At 37.4% G+C, this 22,685-nt stretch overlaps 1 protein-coding gene across 2 annotated transcripts in view; it reads left to right on the top strand.

The window, feature by feature from the left end:
• LOC122813471 (serine/threonine-protein kinase TNNI3K) overlaps window positions 1-22,685 on the top strand; it is a 2,121,983-nt gene that overhangs the window by 1,380,445 nt on the left and 718,853 nt on the right. For both annotated transcript variants that reach the window (XM_044085806.1, XM_044085805.1), the window contains exons 19-20: window positions 13,726-13,778; window positions 20,622-20,754. In XM_044085806.1, coding sequence (XP_043941741.1) covers window positions 13,726-13,778; window positions 20,622-20,754 — 186 coding nt within the window. The remainder of the gene's footprint in view (window positions 1-13,725; window positions 13,779-20,621; window positions 20,755-22,685) is intronic.

The raw sequence follows: 22,685 nt of genomic DNA, 5'->3' as shown, positions 1-22,685 counted from the left end.
TAGGCAGTGTTTTTTTTAATAAGTGTTCTAGCAACTTTCTAAGTTAAAAAGAACAATACTTAAACTGCACCTATTTTTTTGGCCATTGCATCCACATTTATTTTAGGCTTTGTCCAGATTTTTTTCACTAAGAGATTGAGAGGTATGCATACCTCTCAACTGTCCAGATTTGTCCAGATTTTTGCCTCCTAGTTATGGCCTATTCCTCATAGAATTTATGGTTTTCTGGCAAATCACTGAGGATTGAAATAGCTAAATGTCAAACATTTGAGTTTTGGTCCTCATTTCCTTCAGAAAATGCATGCTAAAACAAATGCTTCTAAGTCTGTAAGAGCAATATTTTAATCTGTCCCTCTTTTTGTGGCCTTTGTCCCATCCCCACCTCCCCACTATTTTAGGTTTTGTCCAGCTTTCTTGTGCTAAGAGGTATGGTATGTAATGCCTTAGTTGCCAATTATTTGTTGCATTTTAACGGGGGATAGGGGTTTTGCATTCCTGAGTGTCCTCTTTTGTATAGGATGCTTAGTTGGCGGTTTCTCAGTCATTCCCTATTGCAGTATTACCAGCTTACCAGTTTTTTTAATGTAAAGTAGGCAACTACTTTGTCAAGGGCAGCAGGCACTGAATTTGTAGATGAAGCACTGAAATGTAAAGTTGTTTGCCAGCAACAGCCTTTTCATTATTTACAAATCTCTTTAATGTAGAAGTATTCAGATGAATTTTACTTTTGCAGGGATTGTGCTTATTGAGTGATACTCTCACTCGGCTTTTCCCAGTTAGGGGTCGCCACAGCGGATCACCTGAACACTCATGATTGTCAGTGAAGTTTTATGGTGTCAAGCTGCCAGCCTGGTGCCCAACCTTCCACGGAAGGCACGCACACACTCATGCCTAGGGTCAAGTTAGCATGTCCAGTCCACTTACTGCATGTCTTTGGGATGTGGGAGGAAACCAGAGTACCCGGAGGAAACCCACACGACCACAGGGAGGACATGCAGACTCTGCACAGAAGGCACCCCAGCCGAGTTGAGGATCGAACCAGAGAACATCTTGCTGTGAGGCAACAATGCTAACTGCTGTACCACCGTGGTCGTCCATGCTTATTGATTGATACTGGTGGATTGTAATGACAAAGTTTGAGTGGCCTTTTATGGTTAAAATGTTCTGAAATGGGCAGTTTTGTCATTATTGGGTCATGCATTTTTTCATTGTTTGCTGGAAAAATGTTCAAAATTACAAATTTAAAACATACTAACAACTTTATACAAGGAATATAATATATTACAATCAGGAAGGTGAATCAAAGAACGCATACATGAATACATGGCCATAAAAATGTGTCAAGGAGCCTGTAATTTGAAAATAGCCCAAGGTAAACTTAATTCTCCACTTTCCAGATGCATTTCATTTGAATGTCGGTTTTAATGCTGTTTCAATGGCAGAAAATACCTAATTGTATACACACTGAGGTTTGAACATTGTTCATAGTAACTGGGGAGAAATAGCCAAGTAACGAAACACTGGTATGGCTGGGGAGGGGGCTGCTGCAAGAGGGGCTGCTCAGGAGGCCCCACTCTATTACCCTGCCTAGGGTCCCATTTGACCATGATTTTCTCTGCTAATAAAGCATGAGAGTAGTTTACATGACCTCTTTAAATCCCGGAAAAACACTCCATGGTGCCGGCGTCCTCTCTTTTAAGGAGAACCAAGAGTGCTACACATACTGATGTGAGTAATGGGTCATGAAAATTACCATTTTCAACCATCGGTCTTGGTCCATAAAGGTTTAGGAACCACTGCTTTACACCACCTACCAGACTGCTGACAGAAAGGAGTTTGTGTTTCAGTGCATTTCAGGGAGTGGAGTTTTCAGTGCATTTTCAAGGGATTGAGTTTCGGTGTATTTTCAAGGGATTACATTTCAAAGGAAAGTTTACTGCTGCTCGTGCTAAGTCCATTTTCAATGTGCAACTGTTTTATCAAATGGCATACTGTTGTAGAATTTGGGAGCAGTGTTAGTAGTATAATTGCTTTTGGTGCAGAAGGCTGTGGATTCTACTCCCACGCTATGTAGATGAAGTGCTGGTATCGCAGTACCCATATGATTGCAGATTATTTGGTGTATTACAAGGAGGAATAGGGGTTCTACACTCCTGAGTTTCCTCCTTTTGTATGAGATGCCTAGTAACTATGAATTTGTTGGTTTTAGTCCTTTCCTATTGCAATATTACCAGTTTATCAAATGTTTTAATGTAATATAGATTAATGCAAGGGCAACAGGCACTGAATTTGTAGATGAAACATTGAGATGTAAAGTTGTTTGCCAGTAGCAACCTCTTCATTCCTCTTCATTAGTTACAGATTTCTTTTAATGTGGAATTATTGCAATGATTTTACTTCTGTAGAGATTGTGTATCGAATGATATTGGTGGAGTATCATGACAGAAGTCTGGGTTGCCTTTTATGGTTGAAATGTTCTGAAATGGTAATTTTGTCATTGGTTTATACTTTGTTTCATTGCTTATTAAAATGTTTAAAACTACAAATTTTAAAACACATTCTAACAAGTGGTGCTGTATTATACAAGGGATATAATTTAATACAATCAGGAAGGTGAATAAAAGAACAAATTCATGTATGCATTGCCCTAAAATGTGTGCAAGGAGTCTGTTTTGAAAATGACTCAAAAGTAAACTTAATCCTCCACTGGTCAGATGCATTTTCTATGAATGTTGGTTTTCATGCTAAGTCTATCTGTGTTTGTGCTGTTCTAGTTTAAACTACTGTACACAGGGAGGAGAGAGGTTGCTATTCTACTTTCACTGAGCTGTAAGGCTTGCTCGCCTACCCAAAGTAAATTAAACTGTTTAGATTAACTTAAGCATCCCTTTGAAAGAAGGCACATGGGCTTGTATTTTCTGAGGACATGACTTTTACAGTAAAATGTGTGAAGGAGCAACAGATAAAGCAGGCTTATTAAAAAAAATTCCACTTTCCTTCACTTGCAGTTTAACGATATTACAAGGTATCTTTTCTTCCTGTGCATTTAAATAATTGAAGGAAATGACTGGAGTGGTTTACTTGGGGAGTGACCTACATGTGGGTGTGGCTTATAGGGGTGTTTCAGGAGTATGGTGGGGGTGGGGCTTAAGGGGCGCTGGTGTGGGTGGGGCTTAAGGGGCGCTGGAGTACTACTTCGCCTAGGGCGCCATTTCAGCTAAGGCCAGCCTTGCACATGCATAGAAACAGATTTAAATAATTATCAAACAATAGGACATATGTCACAACATTACAGTTAAGTCATTACATACCAATTGAGTTGGGTATTTAGTTTATTGTTGCAGATATGGTAGGGGGAGAGAAAGATGTCAATTAACAACTAGTATATTCCTGTAGTTCGCATTACTTTCCTAGTCAGTGCTGTTATCTGTACCTTACAAGTATTAGTACATTACCCTATTGCCTTAGTTTGGACAGTGGTATGGCTGTTGACAGCTATATACATGGACTGGTTTTACCTGCAGTATCCACCTCTTATCTGATATATCTGTGGAAGAATAGTTTGTTAACACTAACTGTTTTTCTACACATACTCCCAGATTCCAGGTTGATGTTATGCACATACATACCTGTCCATCTCTTTTTGCACAGACTCTGCCCATGTCTTGACCACATGCTGGTGAACTGGGACATATGTAGACTATTGCCCTCTTCAACCTTTAGTGTATTACAACACTCTTATACAGGATTTCCTAGACAGTTATATTATGTAGTACAGTGTGGGTGACAGTGATGAGTGATACCTTATTATTCTGAGCAACTGCAACACTCATAATGCCATACAATACCAGAGTAAACAGTACCAGTACAGGGTATCAATCTTTTATTTCTAGGCACAGTGCTCATATCTGACGGACATGTGGGAGCAATGTTTGTTAGCACTCCCTGAATGTTGCCACACAAAGTACCAGAATCCACATTAGTTTTATGCACATACATCTCACTCTGTTACTGTACACACTCTCATCACAGCTTGACAACATGGGGTGTAGTTGAGACATACTTGGCTTATTACTCTCATAACATTTTGGGGAGTTGCTAGTGTGACAGGTTTGTTCTTATAGATGTGTGACAATCAGTTATATTTCCTGTTTGCTGCCTAAACATCTGGGATCATCCCACTGATTTCTCAGGGGGACATGGTGATAGCCAGCAGATATGGGCCGATATACTGGACATTCTGGACATATCTTTACAGTTGTGGGGTATGATTCTGTATGCAGCCTACTAGCACTCTCGAGATTCAGGCCATGGCTGTGTCTGCTAACACTAAAACACTGTCCATCACAGTTGTGTGTGCTATATAGATATTGCTGTATATCTCTTATCTGATTTCTGTCTATAATTCTCCTGTGGTTTTACATTTTGACCTTGTATTACAGCTTGACAACATGGGGGTGTAGATGGGACATAATTGGCTTATTACTCTCATAAAAGTTTGGGGAGTTGCTAGGGTGACAGGTTTGTTCTTACAGATGTGTGACAATCAGTTGCATTTCTTGTTTGCTGCCTATACGTCTGGGGTCATCCCACTGATTTCCCAAGGGGGCAAAGTGACAGGTAGCAGATATGGGCCAATTTACTAGACATTCTGAACAGCTGTGGGGTATGATTCTGTATGCAGACTACTACCACTCCCAGGATTCAAACCATGGCTATGTGTGCTAAAAATACAACAGTTCACGTCTCAGTTGCATGTGCCATTTGGATTTTGTCATCCGTCCTTTCACTGTTTTCTGTCTATGTCTCTCTCAGTTGTATTTAATGACATCTTTGGATTACACCAGTCATATACAGACATTCCTACACATTTTATTTATGTTGCACAGTGTGGGTAACGGTGCTTAATACAACAGTACTATTAAGTGATTGCAAATCTACATTACCAAATGATACCAGAGTAAACACATACAGTCCAGCAAACACATACAGTCCAGCAGTTAGACCTTTATTGTCAGGCTATTATGCTTTTATTTACATACAACCTATATGAGACTCTTCCTGCCATATTCTCTGGTGTATACAGTACTTGCCTTAAACCATACAGGTTTTATACAGGCAATTAACTTACTAATACTTTTAGATTTATTTTCTATGACAGTACATGCAAGAGTATTACTAACCTGCCTCATGTCGCAACCTCTCCAAGCAACATCCATGGGCCTCCTGGTTCACAGCCCGCTCACTTGCCGCTGTGAAGGACATAAGAGGAATATTTAGCCATACCTATCCATAATATACATGAGCTGGCAATTATTAGACAGGTAGTGGTGTGATACTTACACACAGCTGGGACCTCCCCTGTCCTCCTAGCCTCTTGGATCCACTGATCCAAGAGATCCCCCTTTCACCACTTCAGGTCGGCATAGTGATGCCTGACCTGCTCACCAGTTTGGGGTATGCCAGTGGCACTGGTGAGGTCACAGGCAAGATGGTCCTAGGCTTCCACTTTATATTTGGAACCCTGGTACTGGCCCTGCAGCAGTCTCTGCTCATGGTCTTTGACAAGGGGTCCTGCCATGACTCTGGACTCCTGGATGCCCCAGCACTGCACCTGAAAGCGCACACCCTCTCCCATTCCAGACATGGTGCCTGCAAGGGGAAGCTACGACCAGTTATCAGATGTATTCCCGCCTGTTGGGTTTAAATAGGGCTGATTTCCTACACTTTGCCATGATTGGATGGTTTTGAAAAGGCTAAGCTATGGGCAAACCTGCTTACCTAATGTTGGCATTGTTTAAAGGGGTATACCAATGAGCAAATTGAGTTAGCTGACCTACACATTGCTTACACCTACTACGCTGGCCTGTGCAATGCTTCGCATTGCTTAATATTTAATTTGCATTATATTTGCTTTTTGGCATTGATTTGTTATTCATTACATGTTATATATGTGTCTGGTATCCATAATTCATGTGTATGTATACTGTATTGGGTCCTTGTGTTTATTAGGGGACTTCAACACTTTATTACAATTACATCTCACATCTGGGCTTAGTTCAGCACTCCAGTTCACACATTTATGTTATGTAGTAGGTTATAGAACATAAGACTGTATATAGATTCCTTTCACATGTTCAGTTTGATTTTACTATAGAGAGGATTTGTTTGGTGATAACTCAGTGCTATGTATTGTTGTGATAGCTTAGTGGTTAACTACTGTGACTATCGTGTACAGGGTCCTGGGTTAAAGACCTGCAAAGGCTGTTTATTTTGTTTCTGGACAGAACAGCAGCTGTTGCATACAGAGAGATTAAGGCACTTTTAAGCACTTGTAAGCAGGTTTGCATGGGTTTGCTCGAGGGTAAGCAATGCTAACCTCTGGTTAAATATGCTTACAGAGAGTTAGCTTCAATATTGCTTAACCTGTGTGTGCATTGCTTACCCTCATGCAAATGGGCTTAAACCAACTTACTAGTGCTTAATAGTGCTTACACTTGCTTACAAGCGCTTACTCCCGCTTACCACTGCACTAATTTAGACAGTAATGTCTAATGGTTCTTGGGAAGGTGGGGGATTTGGAAGCTGTATGAAGTTATCATTCATTACACATTTTACCTTCCATTTGTATCCCTGATTCCTGTGTACATATACTGTATGGGGCACATGGGATTATCTGTGGACTTTGCAACATTATGACACTGACACCTCACATCTGCATTTAATGCAGTACTCCATTTCACAAATATATGTTATTTAGTAGGTTATGCAACTAAAAATATTGGTCATAAAGTGATTTGACATGGAACATGGAATGTGCTGCAGTGGGCCTCGAACCGGGAATAACTGCTTGTAAGGCAAATGTTCTGCCCACTACACTATTACTATACTGCTTCATTTGCATATATCTTGCTTTTTATCCTCTTCTGCCATTTAAGCTGCATTAACCATTGTTAAGTGATGGGCAAACCCGCACACCTACAGTTAAATTTCATCTGTTTCATAAAAAAATATATCTTTATATTTGTTGTTTTAACTATTGCTCTTGTACATGTGGGGGGATGTTGATGGGGGTATGCATACACCTATGAGCAGTCTTGCTAATTCTTTTGGGACTTGTCTGCTGTTTTTCATTGTGGGGGCATGTATATTCTGACAGCTCTGCTCTCAGACATGCCCCCTGCCCTCTTACACACTCCATGTAAGATTAGGAGCTCAGGCAGCATGCCTTCATTAATATGCATGGTGCGCTGCCATCCTGCTCCTAAATGGCTGCTTCTGTGCAGGACTAAGGTAGTCCTGCACAGAAGGATAATAAATCTGGGAGAATGTGCTCTGCAAGAGGACCCTATAGACAGTGATTGTTGATTCACACATTTATGTTACATTTATTATTAAATGTACAAAAGCCCACTCTGTGCGTGCTAGTTTTTGCAATGTCACACATGATACAGAGAATCTTGTCACATATAAAATTCAAAAAGTAATAAATTGAGTTGATTTAAGGGGTGGTCTCCTAATTAGGTAGTGCACTAGTATACTATAGAAAGAAGACTAATGTAATGTGCATCCATGAAAACAGGAAAGTCCAGGCTATGCCAAACTTGGATTTAATACTGAATATGAGGAAGCATCTACAGTATATATGGGTTATAACAGATGAGTAGGAACAATTATAAAAGGAAGCCATTTTCTTTGGTTAAAGGAAATGTGGCATCAGAAGACAAAGAATGATTCCATGAAGAAGTGTTTTCTTATCTTTTTAGAACAAACCTTAAGGAAAATAAAAGTCAGTGATGGGTACTATATAAAAGGTTACCCAGGAAGGTGACTGAAGCAGGTCACAGTGAGGAGTGGGAGGAAGGAGGTCTGCACTGTCTGACCCTTCAGGCAAAGGAACTCAACTTCAGGTCAGTTCAGTGAGAGACTATATTTACAGAGAAGCTCAGCTGAATGTGCAATAACTGCTGGTGGTCCTAGAAAGCCAGGTAATAATCCCATCATCCATTGCTTTGAGGCAACAAATACCATTATTTATAGATTTATCTTATATGGTTCTTGCTACCCTAGTCATATAGTAGTGTTAAAACTAGCATATTGTCATTTGCCAGATGGTTATCATGGACTGGAAAAGACAATGCAAATGCTACTGAACACATTCTTTTGCCATGGTTATATGCAGCAGTACAACAGTGGTTTGCTTCATGCCCTATAATGTCAGTAAACTTCCTTCACAGAAACCTTGCAGCCTAGAGACTGTGCAGTAATGCTTTTTCTAGCTGTCGCAAACAAATTTCTAGTTCCTTGAGAAGGAATTTATGTAATTATAGAAAGAATATACAAATATACTGCATGCATTTTCTAAAAAAATATGGTGTCACAAGGAAACTGGCAATCATATGTAAGCTAGTCAGGCTGTAGGACTCAAATATGAGTCAGAAATAAGAATTAGAGAACCTTTTCTTTATACCAATTAAATGAAGATTAACATTGATTTTTAATAAAAGATGTGTTTTTTTTTCTTCCAGTTAATTGGTAAATTTCTACGGATGTCTGAATGTAATGTGCATGGCTTTAAGAACTTTTAGGAGGGTGGCATTCCCTTTGTTGTGCAAAACTTAGAATGCAAAAACTTGATGCAACTGAAAGAGTTACTGAACTGAAAGAGTGGTGTGTTCCAATGTTCTCTGTGATAAAAATGAAGGGTAAAGTACAAATATGTGTTGATTTAAAGAACCTAATGATGATGAGAGAAAGGTTAATCTTGCTTGCATTAGATGACATAACAACAATGCCAGTAGATGCTATGTGTTTTCCATGCTATATGCTTCCAGTAGATTCTAGCAAATATTTATTCTTCCACTGTAAAAATTACTGTTTTTTTCTCTTTTTTAATTTCTCCAAATCTTTTGGGATTCTAATACTATGATGGGAATGGACCCCATTCCTAATTCAAAGTATGATTAAAGTTCATGAAATTAGTATTGTTTCAGTCTTTGATGTCAGCAAAAAGTGCTCTTTGCAGCACCCGAAATCTGCCCAGTAAAGACTCCTTCTGCAATTCATACAGAGTTACATAGGTTCATAGGTTCATAGGTTCATAGGATGATACTAGGCTATTGGCCCGGAGATCCTTATAACCCTAGCCAAGAATTTCGCCCATGTTCCCTCAGAGTCAGCATGGAGTAACATATCTAAATACAATTGTAGATTATTTTTTATAAGACCTGTTGCTCCAACTATTGGAACTCTCTGTGTATCTTTCTTCCACATTGCTCTCATTTCTGCCTGCAAATCCTGATATTTTATGACTTTGTATCTCTCTGTATGCAGGACACTGTAGTCATTGGGTGTGGTGATTTCAGTGATCAATGCTACTTTTGTCTTCTTTTCCTGGGCCACTATATCCAGTTTTCTAGCATCTATCTTTTGAACTGTTAGTAATGGGTGATGCCATGTGATATAAACTTTATCATTTTCTATGATGCTTTGTGGCTCATATTTCCAGTGTTTTTTACCCACTTCAGTATCATAATGTTTGCGCAATCCCCAGTGCAACAGTCTCACCATATTATTAAGCCTTTCAGTATACAGTCCTTCTGCCATTAGTATGTCACCACTAGCAACAAGGTGTGCAACTGTTTCCAATTCTGTTTTACAAAACCTACCTTTGTCTGTTTCTCCCACATGTTCAAAGGACTTTGTAAACCAATGTGTATGCAGCCCACAGTCTTGGGCCACCAATATTAACCTTTCATCTCTTGGTTTAAATTCACCTCTCCTTAACCTTTCCTGCATTCGGTCCTGATCAACATGAGGTTCTTCCAGAAACTTCCTATACTTGCAATTATATTTATGCTTTTGCGTGATTCTACAACCATCCAATCTCATGGAAGTTCCAAAAAAAAAAAAAATATATATATATATATATATATATATATATATATATATATATATAAAATATGTGTATGTATATAAACAAGCTGCCTTCTTTGTTGATTACTCTTGTATGATTTAGTTTTAATATTATTTATAAATTATGCATCAGGGAACTTGGGTATTACTTAGACAAGTGCACAACCAATAAGAAATAAAACATAAACCATAACAGCATGTAGATTGCAGCAGGATTTACATATGCCCTGGCTTTGTGATTTCATTACAAGGGATTCATATTCACCATCAACCACACAGGATAAGAGTAAATCTCAAAGCAGCCCACATCATTACTCAGAAACATAGCATGCTCACGTGTCACTCAATGCAATTCCCCAATTTGGCTCTCCTCAAAAAAGGAGGGAAAAAAAATCTTTCCCTGATTCCCTGATCTGATGCTAATGGGGAGCAAGACCCCTTCTTTCTGATTTGCATTTCTTAAATATCTAACCTAAAGATGAAAAAAAAAATTCTGTTTTAAACTGCAGCAAACCCCTCACCACAAATACAGATGTACATTGTAGGAAGTGTTGCATTTACAGTACCACCCAGTAAGCACACCATTGCTTCAATGCTTCATCCTTGACAAGTTAACACCAATTACAGTAACAACATTCAGGTATTCATTCATTTCTGAATGCTAGTACTGTAATAAAACCTCATCTGCAACTGCCAGTCATGGTGCTTAATGCATTATGCCAATAGTGAGTGACTTCCTTACCACACCTATTGATGTTTCTATCTATACTTACCACAGAATATGCTATTACTTAAAAGTGCTTTCTCCATAAGGGACATTCATGTGTAGTCTTGTTAGATACTTCCACATAAAACCCTTAGCTCATAACATATGTAGCTGACTGTGTCCATGGGATTGCTATTATATCACAGCTGGATCTAGAGGTAGGTGATCTAGGCAGACACCTAGGGCTCACTGGCTGGGAGAGGGCCTCTTTGACTGGGAGGGGGCCCCTGCTGGCTGAGGAGTTGCCACATTTACCTTTTTTTTTTTTTTCCACTGTTTTAATTACAAAAAAATTACATGTTTTTAAAGGTTTTTTTTAAGAACATCCTCTGCATCTGTGCGTCTTCACATTCATTGTTGTCACATGCACACACCCATTGCTTGCTTCTTCCTTTCCATCATTGGATGTGTTGTCATCCTATTGCTTGCATCTTCCTTTCCACATTCCATGTGCAGAATTTAAATACACAAAAACCTCCTTCTTCCTCATGTGGACGGAATGAACACAACAAACACATTTGCTGGGACCAACACGTTTGCTGGGATCTGCTTATGTACAGAATAAGCACGTTTTCTGGGACCTACTTCTTCCATGTATGGAGGTAAGGTGTGTGTGTGTGTGTGTGTGTGTGTGTGTGTGTGTGTGTGTGTGTGTGTGTGTGTGTGTGTGTGTGTGTGTGTGTGTGTGTGTGTGTGCGCGCCTGAATGTATATATATGATGATATTTTAAAGTACAATATCTAGTTGTGAAAGCCAGTTCCCTATGAATTTTAATGATAGCAACTAATTGACTGGTATGCAAAGACTGTCAGTGCTTTAACGGCCCACAAAGAATTACAGTGTCCAATAGGATGACAGCAATCAGTTTTTCAGGCACAGATGCTTGCCTTCTTCATAAAGTTACTTATCGTTTTGCAGTCTTTTTCTGTATAACTTTGTGATGACTATCGATGTCACCTCATAGTCACTACTGAAAAATATTGTTTTCATATCACAGTCTGTATTATGACACTAATGCATACCTTCAGAAACATGTCACTCAAAAGATAAAAGCTTAAAAAATAAAATAATAAAAAGCTTATTAAACTTTGTTTACAATTTGCCAGGATGTCCAGTACAAGATATGGATGTCTGTGTTTTATATGACTGCAATCCATATATAGTGTTACATATAGGAAAATGACTAGAGATGAGTGTGTGTGTGTGTGTGTGTGTGTGTGTGTGTGTGTGTGTGTGTGTGTGTGTGTGTGTGTGTGTGTGTGTGTGTGTGTGTGTGCGCATGTGTAAAAAATGCCCTAGGATGCCAAATTAGTTAATTTGCTTAAGCTCTCACTGGAGATAGCGTGAATCCTCTATACCAGCTAACAAGCTGCTCAAAAAATGACTTTCAGTGCATTTTCAAGTAATTGAGCTTTAGCAAATTTTCATGTAATTGAGCTTCAGTGCATTTAAAGGGAATTGTGAGCTTTAAGGGTATAGACGTTTACTGCTGCTTATGCTAAGTCTGTTTACAAAGTGCAGTTGTTTTGTTTAGCAAATGGTCATCAATACTATGCTATAAAATTAAAAAAAAAAACATTGTTAGTAGCACAACAGGTAGCATACTTGCTTTTTGATTCAGAAGGTTGTGGGTTCCCAAAACATGTAGCTGAATTTAGATTGCACTTTAAGGATGAGGGGTGATTCTGCAGTCCTGAGTTTCTTCAAGGGTAGCAGGCACTGAATTTGTAGATGAAACACTGAAATATTTAGCTGTTTGCTAGCAGCAACCTTTTTGTTAGTTGCAGATCTCTTTAATATGAAATGATTCAGATGACTTTTACATCTGTGAGTACTGACTGATATTGGTGGATTGTAATGACAACAGTTTGAGTGGCCTTTTATGGTTGAAATGTTCTGAATTAGACAGTTTTGTCATTATTGGTTCATACGTTTTGTTTCATTGCTTATTGAAAAAATGTTCAAAACTACAAATTTAAACACACTCTAAGAAGTAGTACTGTATTATACAAAAATATAATTTCAAACAATCAGGAAGGTAAATTAAAGAACATATGCAGGTATGCATGGTTCCATATAATGTGTCTAAGGAGCCTATGATTTATAAATAGCCCAAAGGCAAACTTTATCCATCACTGGCCAGATGCATTTTCTTTGAATATGGGTTTCAATAACATGTCACTGAATTTGAGTTTCAAGGCAGATATGCTTACTGTTAATGCTAAGTCTGGTTTCACTGTGAGATTGTATTGTTTTTGTTTAGCAAATGTCCATCAGTGTTTTTACTATAAAATTTGAAATAAGATTTAAATTAAATCCAAATATCTGTAATTTTAGAATTAAAGCAGAAAAGAGAATGCACACTAAGAGGCTTGAACAGTGGTTATGGTAACTGAGGAGAAATAGCCCAGTAATGGGGCACTGAAATGGATAAGGGGGCTGGGGGCTATGTATTGGGAGGGGGTTATCCATTTCCCTGCCTAGGGCCCCATTTGACCATGATCTAGCTCTGTATTTTATTTGTGGGTTTTCTGATGCTGGCAGTCCTATACAGATTATAATAACATTTTATATTGTAGACTTTACCCTGTGCCCCATTTCAGCATATTTTGTAAAGTGTTGTGTAGGACAGAAAAATTTGGATTATATGGTTGGTTTTCTGTAATGAATTTAGATGGGTCTATAACAGATGAACGAAAAATCTGTTCATAGAATACGTAATCATCGAAACTTCACAGAAATCTAAAACGGTATTGTGGGGGGCTGCGCCCCCCCACACCCCCTGCTAAATATATATTCTAACTCCGAGATCATACTACAGTAAGGAAAGGGCAAATACCCTAATCCTCACTGTACTGAGACCCCACAATACCGTTTTCGATTTCCGAGTACGTATTCGATGAACGGATTTTTCGTTCATCTGATATAGACCCAATTTAGATATTTGCTCATCAGTTTGCTTGTTTTCTTGCTTGGAGGGGTAGAAGACATATCTGCAGTAGATTCAATAATTGCTGTTGTTTCTCTGGTGTTTTATATTTCAGAATCCAGATTTCTTCTGTCAATGGATGAAGATAACATGACAAAGCAACCAGGGGTGGGTACAATTTTGAATATTTTTGTTTGCTTGTTTATAGATATTTTTATTTTTATGTGCATGTGCTTATAGCTACATGTTGAACTTTTTTGAAGGTTTTCCAACTCAGTGTCATCTCATATTTTTTTGTTATTTGACTTTCTGATATTGAGTAGCAGAGATAACAATCGTATTGTACATGCAAGGATTACTTCTACAGAATTTGATGAGAAAAGATCATAGTGTCAAATGATGAAAAATGGCTGACTTATATGAATATATAACAGACAATTTGAATTAGCACAATTAATGTGTCTGAATCAGAAGTCTTTTTAGTAGTCAAGAAGGAAATTTAAATCGTGCCTAGAAACATGCAAAGAATTTGAAGTGAAAAGATTGTGTTAAAAGTCCGAAACAGCCATGAGTAAGGTTAATACTAATGGAAGATTTTATTCAGATTGCTGGGCACTATTTGAGGTAATGGAATTCAGGTATACAATTATGTCAAGAATTAATATAGCTTGTACTTTAAAATAACCACAGCACTGAACTGCAGACACAAATTACACTCAAAAAAACAAAAACTGCAGATGCCCATGCACTTACAACATGAAATTTATTGTATAAGCACTTTTGTCCTTAAAATTATACTGGACTCCCTCTGATCGCAGATAGTTGGTACTTTACAAATCCCTCATTAGGCCAATCATTTAATTTAATGTCCCCTTTGGTATGCATCAGTCCAGTCACATGCAACAACTGGAACACCCACAGCGATAACTTGCTAAAAGTATACAAGGCCTAAACAACGTGCCTTATATGGACTGACTTAAAGCCCTGTCACTATAGTTGGCATCCAAGAGATTGCTAAGGGATGAGTTGTGTCTGGAAAACAAGGCATCCTCCGGCCCTATACTGATGGATTTACTCCACATCAGCAAGCATATCTCTCAACCTCTTAGAGCAATAAATCTGGACAAAGCCAGAAATAATGGGGGGGACAAAGGCCCCAAAATAGGATCACTTTTTTAAATATTGCTCTTACAAACATAGAAAGTTGATAGAATAACAGGTTTTGCATTAGTGTGAATTTTCTAAAGGATTTTAAGTCTGAAAATCAAATGTCTGCCATTATTTTCTAACTTTAGTCCTCTGTGATTTGCCAGTGATATGCCAGAAAATATACTTTTATGCGAAACAGACCAAAAATATGAGTGAAAAGTCTGCACATTCTGCAAAAAATATGGACAGTTGAGATCTATGTCAGTGAGTCAAATGACATCAGAAATACTCAGTCTGGGGATCCTAAACCTCTTATGCAACATCAATAGAATGGTTTGGCATGACAGGTATATCTCACATAGATATCTCATAGAGGATACCGCTGCTTTGGAACAAACTCTCCAGCCATATAAAACACAGTTTATCCCTTCCCATATTCAAGTACAACTTGGATCTATGAAAGGGAAACAAAAAATGTACCCCAGGCCTGCCCCTGTACTACTAATGGACAGAGACAACTCCTAAATGCTTTATCCCATGCATATATCCTCTCATATTATCTATGGTATGATCACAGTTACTATAATTAGGGATAATATATAATTATTGATCATGAGATGGGTAAGACCAATTTCTAACCAAATGGGATAGGTTAATCTGAGCACAAAACGGGAAATCAGCTAGGCTTAAAATGGCCCAGCAGGGCAGTTAGCCTAGTACTTACCTATGAACCTGTGAACCTGTGGTGAAGCAAGACAATAGTAGTGCTGGCACTGTCCAGGTATAATATGCTAATAAAGGATGGGAGAAAATAGCTAGTTACAGAAAGAAAAGTGTCTGCAGAGGCTTGTTAGACAAATTTAGGGGGGAGGTACATACCCAGTAGTTAAGTACAAGTGAGAGAAAAATGAGAAGCAAGCAGCAAACAGTGAGATAATGTTCTGAATATGAGTAAAGCCATGGAGGATTAAGGGTTCATAGTCCTTGCTTATTTACCTCTGTTGATGAGATGCATACAACCAGGCTAAATAATATCCAGGTTCACATTCTTTCACATTGTTAACCCTAACCCTGCCCCTGTCCCTAACTATAACCCTGCACATTAACTTAAACCACCTTTTTCTAACAATAGCACTATTCAGAAAAAAAAATTGTTCTAGTCATATTGCTGGGGGAGGTGAGTGTATATATTTAATTAATTGTTCACAAAAGGATATTGTTTTTCTTTTGAGATCAATATAGTTTGGCCATTTTTGTGTTCAGTTTTAGTGGGTTTCATCTTGTAGGGATCATATTACTGAGTGTCGATTTTCTGCAAGTTGGTGTCCATAATATATCCATATTATATATATATATATATATATATATATATATATATATATATATATATATATATATATATATATATATATATATATATATAAATCCAAACACGACAAAACTAGAACCAAACAGGAGTGTACTGCTGAAAAAATAGAGTATGAATGCAACAACAAGCAGCACTGAGACCACGGCCAGAGCAGGTTTGTTCCACTACCACTTCTCAACACAAAAGTTTGTTTGTTGCAACACCTACAAGTGTTTGCTTACGATTGTACTCCACATGCAAAAAAGCTCAGCAAGACACTTGGTTGAGCAGCCAGAATGTTTAAAATGTATTGTCTTCCCAAGCACAGCGTATATAATCAGCTCTACTTGAACATCGGCAAGTGTAGTTCACCTTCGTTACCGTAGACAACAACTGCATTCATTAAGACCATCAAGTATTTATTCACATCGAACTTAAAAATAAAAAAAATAAAAAAAAAAACAAAAATAAAAAATAAACTAAAAAAATATTTTTGTTTTTATTTTTATTTTTAAGTTATTGTTCGATGTGAATAAATACTTGATGGTTTTAATGAATGCAGTTGTCGTCTATGGTGTGCTTGAGAAGACAATACATTTGAAACATTTTGACTGCTCAACCAAGTGTCTTGCTGAGCTTTTTTGCATGTGGAGTACAATCGTAAGCAAACACCTGTAGGTGTTGCAACAAACAAACAAACTTTTGTGTTGAGAAATGGTAGTGGAACAAATCTGCCCTGGCCATGGTCTCAGTACTGCTTGTTGTTACACACACACACACACACACACACACACACACACATATATATATATATATATATATATATATATATATAGTTACACTTCAAAACATCTAAAACTAATAACATCTAAATTCAAAACATCGAGACCACAACATCTAAAACCCAGAACATCTAAATCCCATAAAATCGAATCTCATAATATCGAAACTTTGCATCCCAACATCGAACATTCCAAATCACATGAAAATAGCATCCCTTCCACCTATGACAACACCAAACTAACAAACACACTTTTTACTACGTTTCTGCAGGGCAGCAAGGCCCGCTGCACCCCCATGCCCCCCCCCCGTAAATTAGATATACCAACTCCAAAATCACACTAAAGTGGGAAAAAGTTAATTTCCTAACCCCACTATATTGTGATCACCACAAAGAATGCACACATAATGTCTATATCACTTACCTGTATGGCCTAAAAGACACAAACAGAATGGCAAAATAAACATTATATAAATAGTATAAATTACTACACCATATAAATAAAAGCTACAACATCTCATATTGATACCACAAGCATAACAGATTAAACTATGACATTTACACGTTTCATGACACACTATTCCATATTATACATTTTCGATGTTATGAAATTCGATGCTATGAGTTTTAGATGTTTTAGGTTTTAGATGTTGTTGTCTTGATGTTTTGAATTTAGATGTTATGAGTTTTAGATGTTTTGAAGTGTAACTGTATATATATATATATATATATATATATATATGTGTGTGTGTGTGTGTGTGTGTGTGTGTGTGTGTGTGTGTGTGTGTGAATCCCATTCAGAAGGCTAAGAGATTAAAAGACTGAATCTCAAAATACCTAAAACTCAAAATATTGAAGGTTGGAATTTGCCCCTTCTCCAGTGTTGTGCAATCTTGGAGTTGGTATATAATATATATATATATATATATATATATATATATATATATATATATCACACACTACTACTAAATCATATTCGGAGACTCTTCAAAAGACCTAAAGACCAGAATCTCGAGATTCCGTAATATCAAAATTAAAAAAAAAAGAAAAAGTAACATTTAGAAGGTATATGCAGGGGGGCAAGCCCCCCTGCACCCCCCACACCCCCTGCAATTAAATATACCAACTCCAAGATCGCACTACAGTGGAGTGAATGGCAAAATTTTCATTCCACTCTGCAGGGCACTATTTTGCCATTCACTCTACTGTGGTGTGCTCTCGGAGTTGGTATATTTAAGTTGCAGGGGGTGTGGGGAGTGCAGGGGGGCTTGCCCCCTCCATATGCTTTAAAAAATGTTTTTTTTTTTTTTTATTTCGATATTACGGAATCTCAGAATTCTGATCTTTGGGCTTCAGAGTCTCGAGATTCCGTAATTCGAGATTTAGTAGTGAACCTATATATATATATATATATATATATATATATATATAGATATTTATATATATATATATATATATATATATATAGATATATATATATATATATATATATATATATATATATATATATATATATATATATATATATATATATATGTCTCTGTGTGTGTGTGTGTGTGTGTGTGTGTAAGTGTGTGTGTGTGTTGAACGAAAGCTATAGATATAATGGTAGATATACATATAAAACATTTTGTGATATGCTAGGTATTCTGGAACACATCACAAAACAAACTTCAATCCATGCCACTTTTTTATTATCATTATTAAGGTACCATATAGTCAAAATACATTGCCAACAAATGAACTTCTTTAGTGTCTTGAAGGCCAGTGCTGCTTATGTTTAACTGTCATCTGCTTTACAGCTTCCATAGCATGGGTATAACCACAGACTGCATGTAGCACATCAGATGATGTGGAAAGATGTAGAATTCATCAGCAACAATTTTCCAGAATCTTTCTGCTATTTTCACTTATTGAGACTGACAAGCAAATGGCATTTGCCTCAGTCATGTGTACTTCGCAGTGTTGTTTTTTGTTTTGAAGCCCATTTTCCATGCCCAATACAATGATATTGCAATTAAGTTACTGTAATCACTCAGCTTTATTTTGCTTTGTAAAGATTTATTATTGTCTGATCGAAATATACAGTTACAGGTTACTGTGTTGTCTTAAATGTATGGAGAGGTAAAGAAAAAAAACTGCCACAATCCCAGAATATGGAACATCCATAGAATAATTCCTGGTCACTTGTAAATTGCATGATTTCTTAAAGAAGGCAATCTGTTAAAAAACATGTCTGTGTCACACAGTTGTACATCAGAGACTAAAAGTAATTTAAGCAGGAGAGGTGCAGTTGTATGAGCTCTACTTTGCCATATAATTTAATATTTTATCAAAGAGTCCCTCAGACTGCAAGCAGAGTCATTAAAACAACTTTTCAAAGAACTCTGCACCACAGAATTATACTGCTTGTTGTATGCTGACCTGGTTCCTGAAGTTTTTACAAACAGAAATAACCATGTTTTCTCTGAAGTCAGATGTGCAGTTAATTTCTTAGCTCTCTCAGTATCATGGCTCTGACATATTACTGCACATTTCATTTTTGCACAGTGAAACATTCTTTTAATCTTATAGGTATATAGGTGATTACTAGGCTAATGGCTCAAGAGTCCTCACAAGCCTAGCCCAGCACTGAGCCCTGCGGTACTCCACTGTTGTCTCGCCTCTTGTTGGATATGGATTCCCCCACTCTTTTCCTTATACCTTCTTTATCCCATTCAGGGTTAAGAGAGCCACAGCCTATCCTGGCACAAACTGGATGCATGACAAGGAATCAAGTCCTGGATATCATACCAGGGATTATATTCTGTCTACGTTGAGGAGACACCTCAACTGGGAACTGATCTGGAGAAGCAAGCTGTGAAGTTGCAAATCTAATTTTTGTGCCACAGTCCATCCCATGAAGAAGCAAATGAGTTAAAATACATTTTCTATGCACCAATAAAGGCATGTAGCAGGTATTGCATGTTTCCCAACCAATACATTATTGTATTCCTGTTGCAGAAATATATAATGATGTCTAAATGACAAGATCAAAGATGAAAAAGTTTGCAGCCAGTAGTTGGCAATGGGAAGGCAATATTGTTGTCTAGCAACTATCTATTGTTCTTTGCAGTATAGTCACCCTGTTTTGTGAGAATGCAGTATTGTGCCTTTTCTGTCCTTTAGAGCTATTATTGTCTCACATGAGCTCCAGTATTCATGTTTTTTCAGAGACATAAGACACGCATGTGCAGGATCATGCTTAGAGTTTTGGTTTTGATGTGACATACTCATGAGAGTTAACAGCCTCTTAAAGTTATATTAGTACTACTAGAGCATTTCACCAGGGTTGGCTTTTAATCCAGTTGAAAATTTGCTAAATATATTATATTGTTGCAAAAAATGTGCTAAGAGTTAACTAAAATAATATTTATGTGAAGCTTTAACAAAAGTAATACAGTTATTGGAATAACTATGTGGTCAACTTCATGTTTTACATCAGAAAGCACATACAGTAAATTGTATGCACTGGAAAGTCTAATGTGAACTTCTTATGTAGGTATAAAATTGGTTCAATATCATTAGCTGTTAGCAGACATTAATAATCACATTATATTATATTGGGCATCATTTCTACAGATTTGTACAAGCAATACTGCAATAGTAGGATGCATGGGTCTTACTAAAGGCATTGCGTTGTTGCCTGGTAAATAAGTAAAGAAATGTATATATATATTTTTTTTATATATAGAACCTTCGGTGGATGGCCCCAGAGATTTTCACACAGTGCACCCGCTATAGCGTGAAGGCCGATGTTTTCAGTTATGCACTCTGTCTTTGGGAGCTGCTAACAGGAGAAATTCCATTTGCACACTTAAAACCAGGTATGACAGACAAAGAGACCAAGAATATACATCTTTAAAAAAACTATTTCACTTAATGTCACTAATCTAATTTCAGTTTTGACAAAACTTCTTAAATATTTCCTTATGTCACTCTTTTGTTTTTTGGAGGATTGGAAATGGAAGTCCTTTTAGGAGTAAATAAAAGTCTGTTATGAGATTTTATTTATCACTGAAGTATTAAAGAAAGAGAGTCAGATGAGTGGTTTAAGCAATCTATTGAGAAACAGTATGCAGAGGTCAAATCTTGATTGCAGGACAGTTTTTTACAGACTCCTCAGTAGACCTATGTTTAGCCTTTGACGCAATGAAGGATCCAGCCCTATTTAACCTCCTATTCCTTTGCAGAACTAGTGATACCTCAAATACTCAGTTAAAGGAACTAAAGCTTCACAACATCCTGGCATGATAGATTCATATCCCTCACCACTGGAGCAAAAATCTACTGCATGTCATGCAGAGTACCACCTTCACCTTCAAGGTAAACTTCGATAATCAGATGAGCAGCCTCAACTCCACCCCTCCCCCACTTTGTCTTGCCCTCCTTTAGACTAAAGGGAACTTTTTGAATAGGATTTTTTGGATAGACTTGAAATGGTCTGAAGACTGATTGCCTAGTTCTTAGATCTGTACCTATGAACCTATGAACCTATAAAGTAGGTAACAATTCACCAAATTTATGTAGAAATCAGCAGGGTGACAGAGGTTTTGTGGCCACCAAGGAAACAAGGCCAAAAAAAAAGTTCAGCTAACTCTCACTTTCAACCTAATTTTCCCAGATATAGATCTAATACAAAAAGCCCAAAGTTAAACTCAGCCAAACCACCATTTAGGTAACTATTTCCTTATCGACTGGGTTCTTACCACTGTCCTCGTTGTTGCTGCATTTTTCTAGTTCTGTTAGTGACCTTAGCCAATTATTTCCTTTTCTACCGTTAAACAGTTAAACCTCATCCTATTTAACATGTAAATTGTACCTTAGCCCCTCCCAAAAGAGTAATTTCTTCTTCATTCATTCATTCATTCATTCATTCATTCATTCATTCATTCTTCCCTGTTGGCTGAATGCTTCACTGCATGCAAAATGATTTTAACTTGGCCTTTGACTTCAGCGAAGACACAAATCTTAGTTACATAACACTGCTGTGTAACTGGCAACATGTAGGATCACAGTTGGCAACTGATCCTAGTTCGCACAAACCCTTAGAGCAAAGATCAAGCCTGCCACCATTAGAGACAAATGAACTCCACTGTCTTATAATTTACTTATAAATCTCATAGTCATGTATGAGAAGTGACAACTTCAATAAATCCCAGTACTTTCAGCATGAGCAAAATTCTACGTTCGCTCAGCCCAGATTGTTCTAAGCACATAAGAAACTTGTAAGGAATTCTGCTTCACTTATGTCTAGTCCTGTCTTACTACTTCACCATGTCCTGTTTATTCCCCTCTGTCTTCCTAGTACTAACTAGTCTTATTTCTTGAAAGCACATCCTGTTGGCCCTGTCTCATCTTTATCTTTAAACCACATGAAAAATAATCAACAAAAGAAAAAAAACATTGATGCCTGGAAAGACACATCAATTTAGCCGCACATTCCTCCCTTCTATATAGGAAAGACAACTAGGTGTTTTCATTTTACAATTTATGAGCACCTGATAGCAATAGATAGGCATGACACTACTAATGCTTTGGCCAGGCATGTTCTTTCTTGTCATTTATATGATAATAATAGTAAATTTTTACTTACTGTGATAAATCAAGTTAAAAATTATGAGTATAGGTGTGATGCTGAGGATGACCTTGACTGGAAGGAAATGCATGTGTCTTTCCAGGTATCAATGACAGAGAGGATTTTATAATAGTACTGAAAAGGAAAGGGTTAAGACACTGAATTAATTGATCATGTAAT

Source organism: Protopterus annectens, chromosome 10.part0, assembly GCF_019279795.1.
Source record: "Protopterus annectens isolate FY-2018-M chromosome 10.part0, PAN1.0, whole genome shotgun sequence".
Classification (NCBI taxonomy): domain Eukaryota; kingdom Metazoa; phylum Chordata; order Ceratodontiformes; family Protopteridae; genus Protopterus; species Protopterus annectens.
Note: the sequence above shows the minus strand (reverse complement) of the source record. Positions and strands in the feature narration are given on the sequence as shown.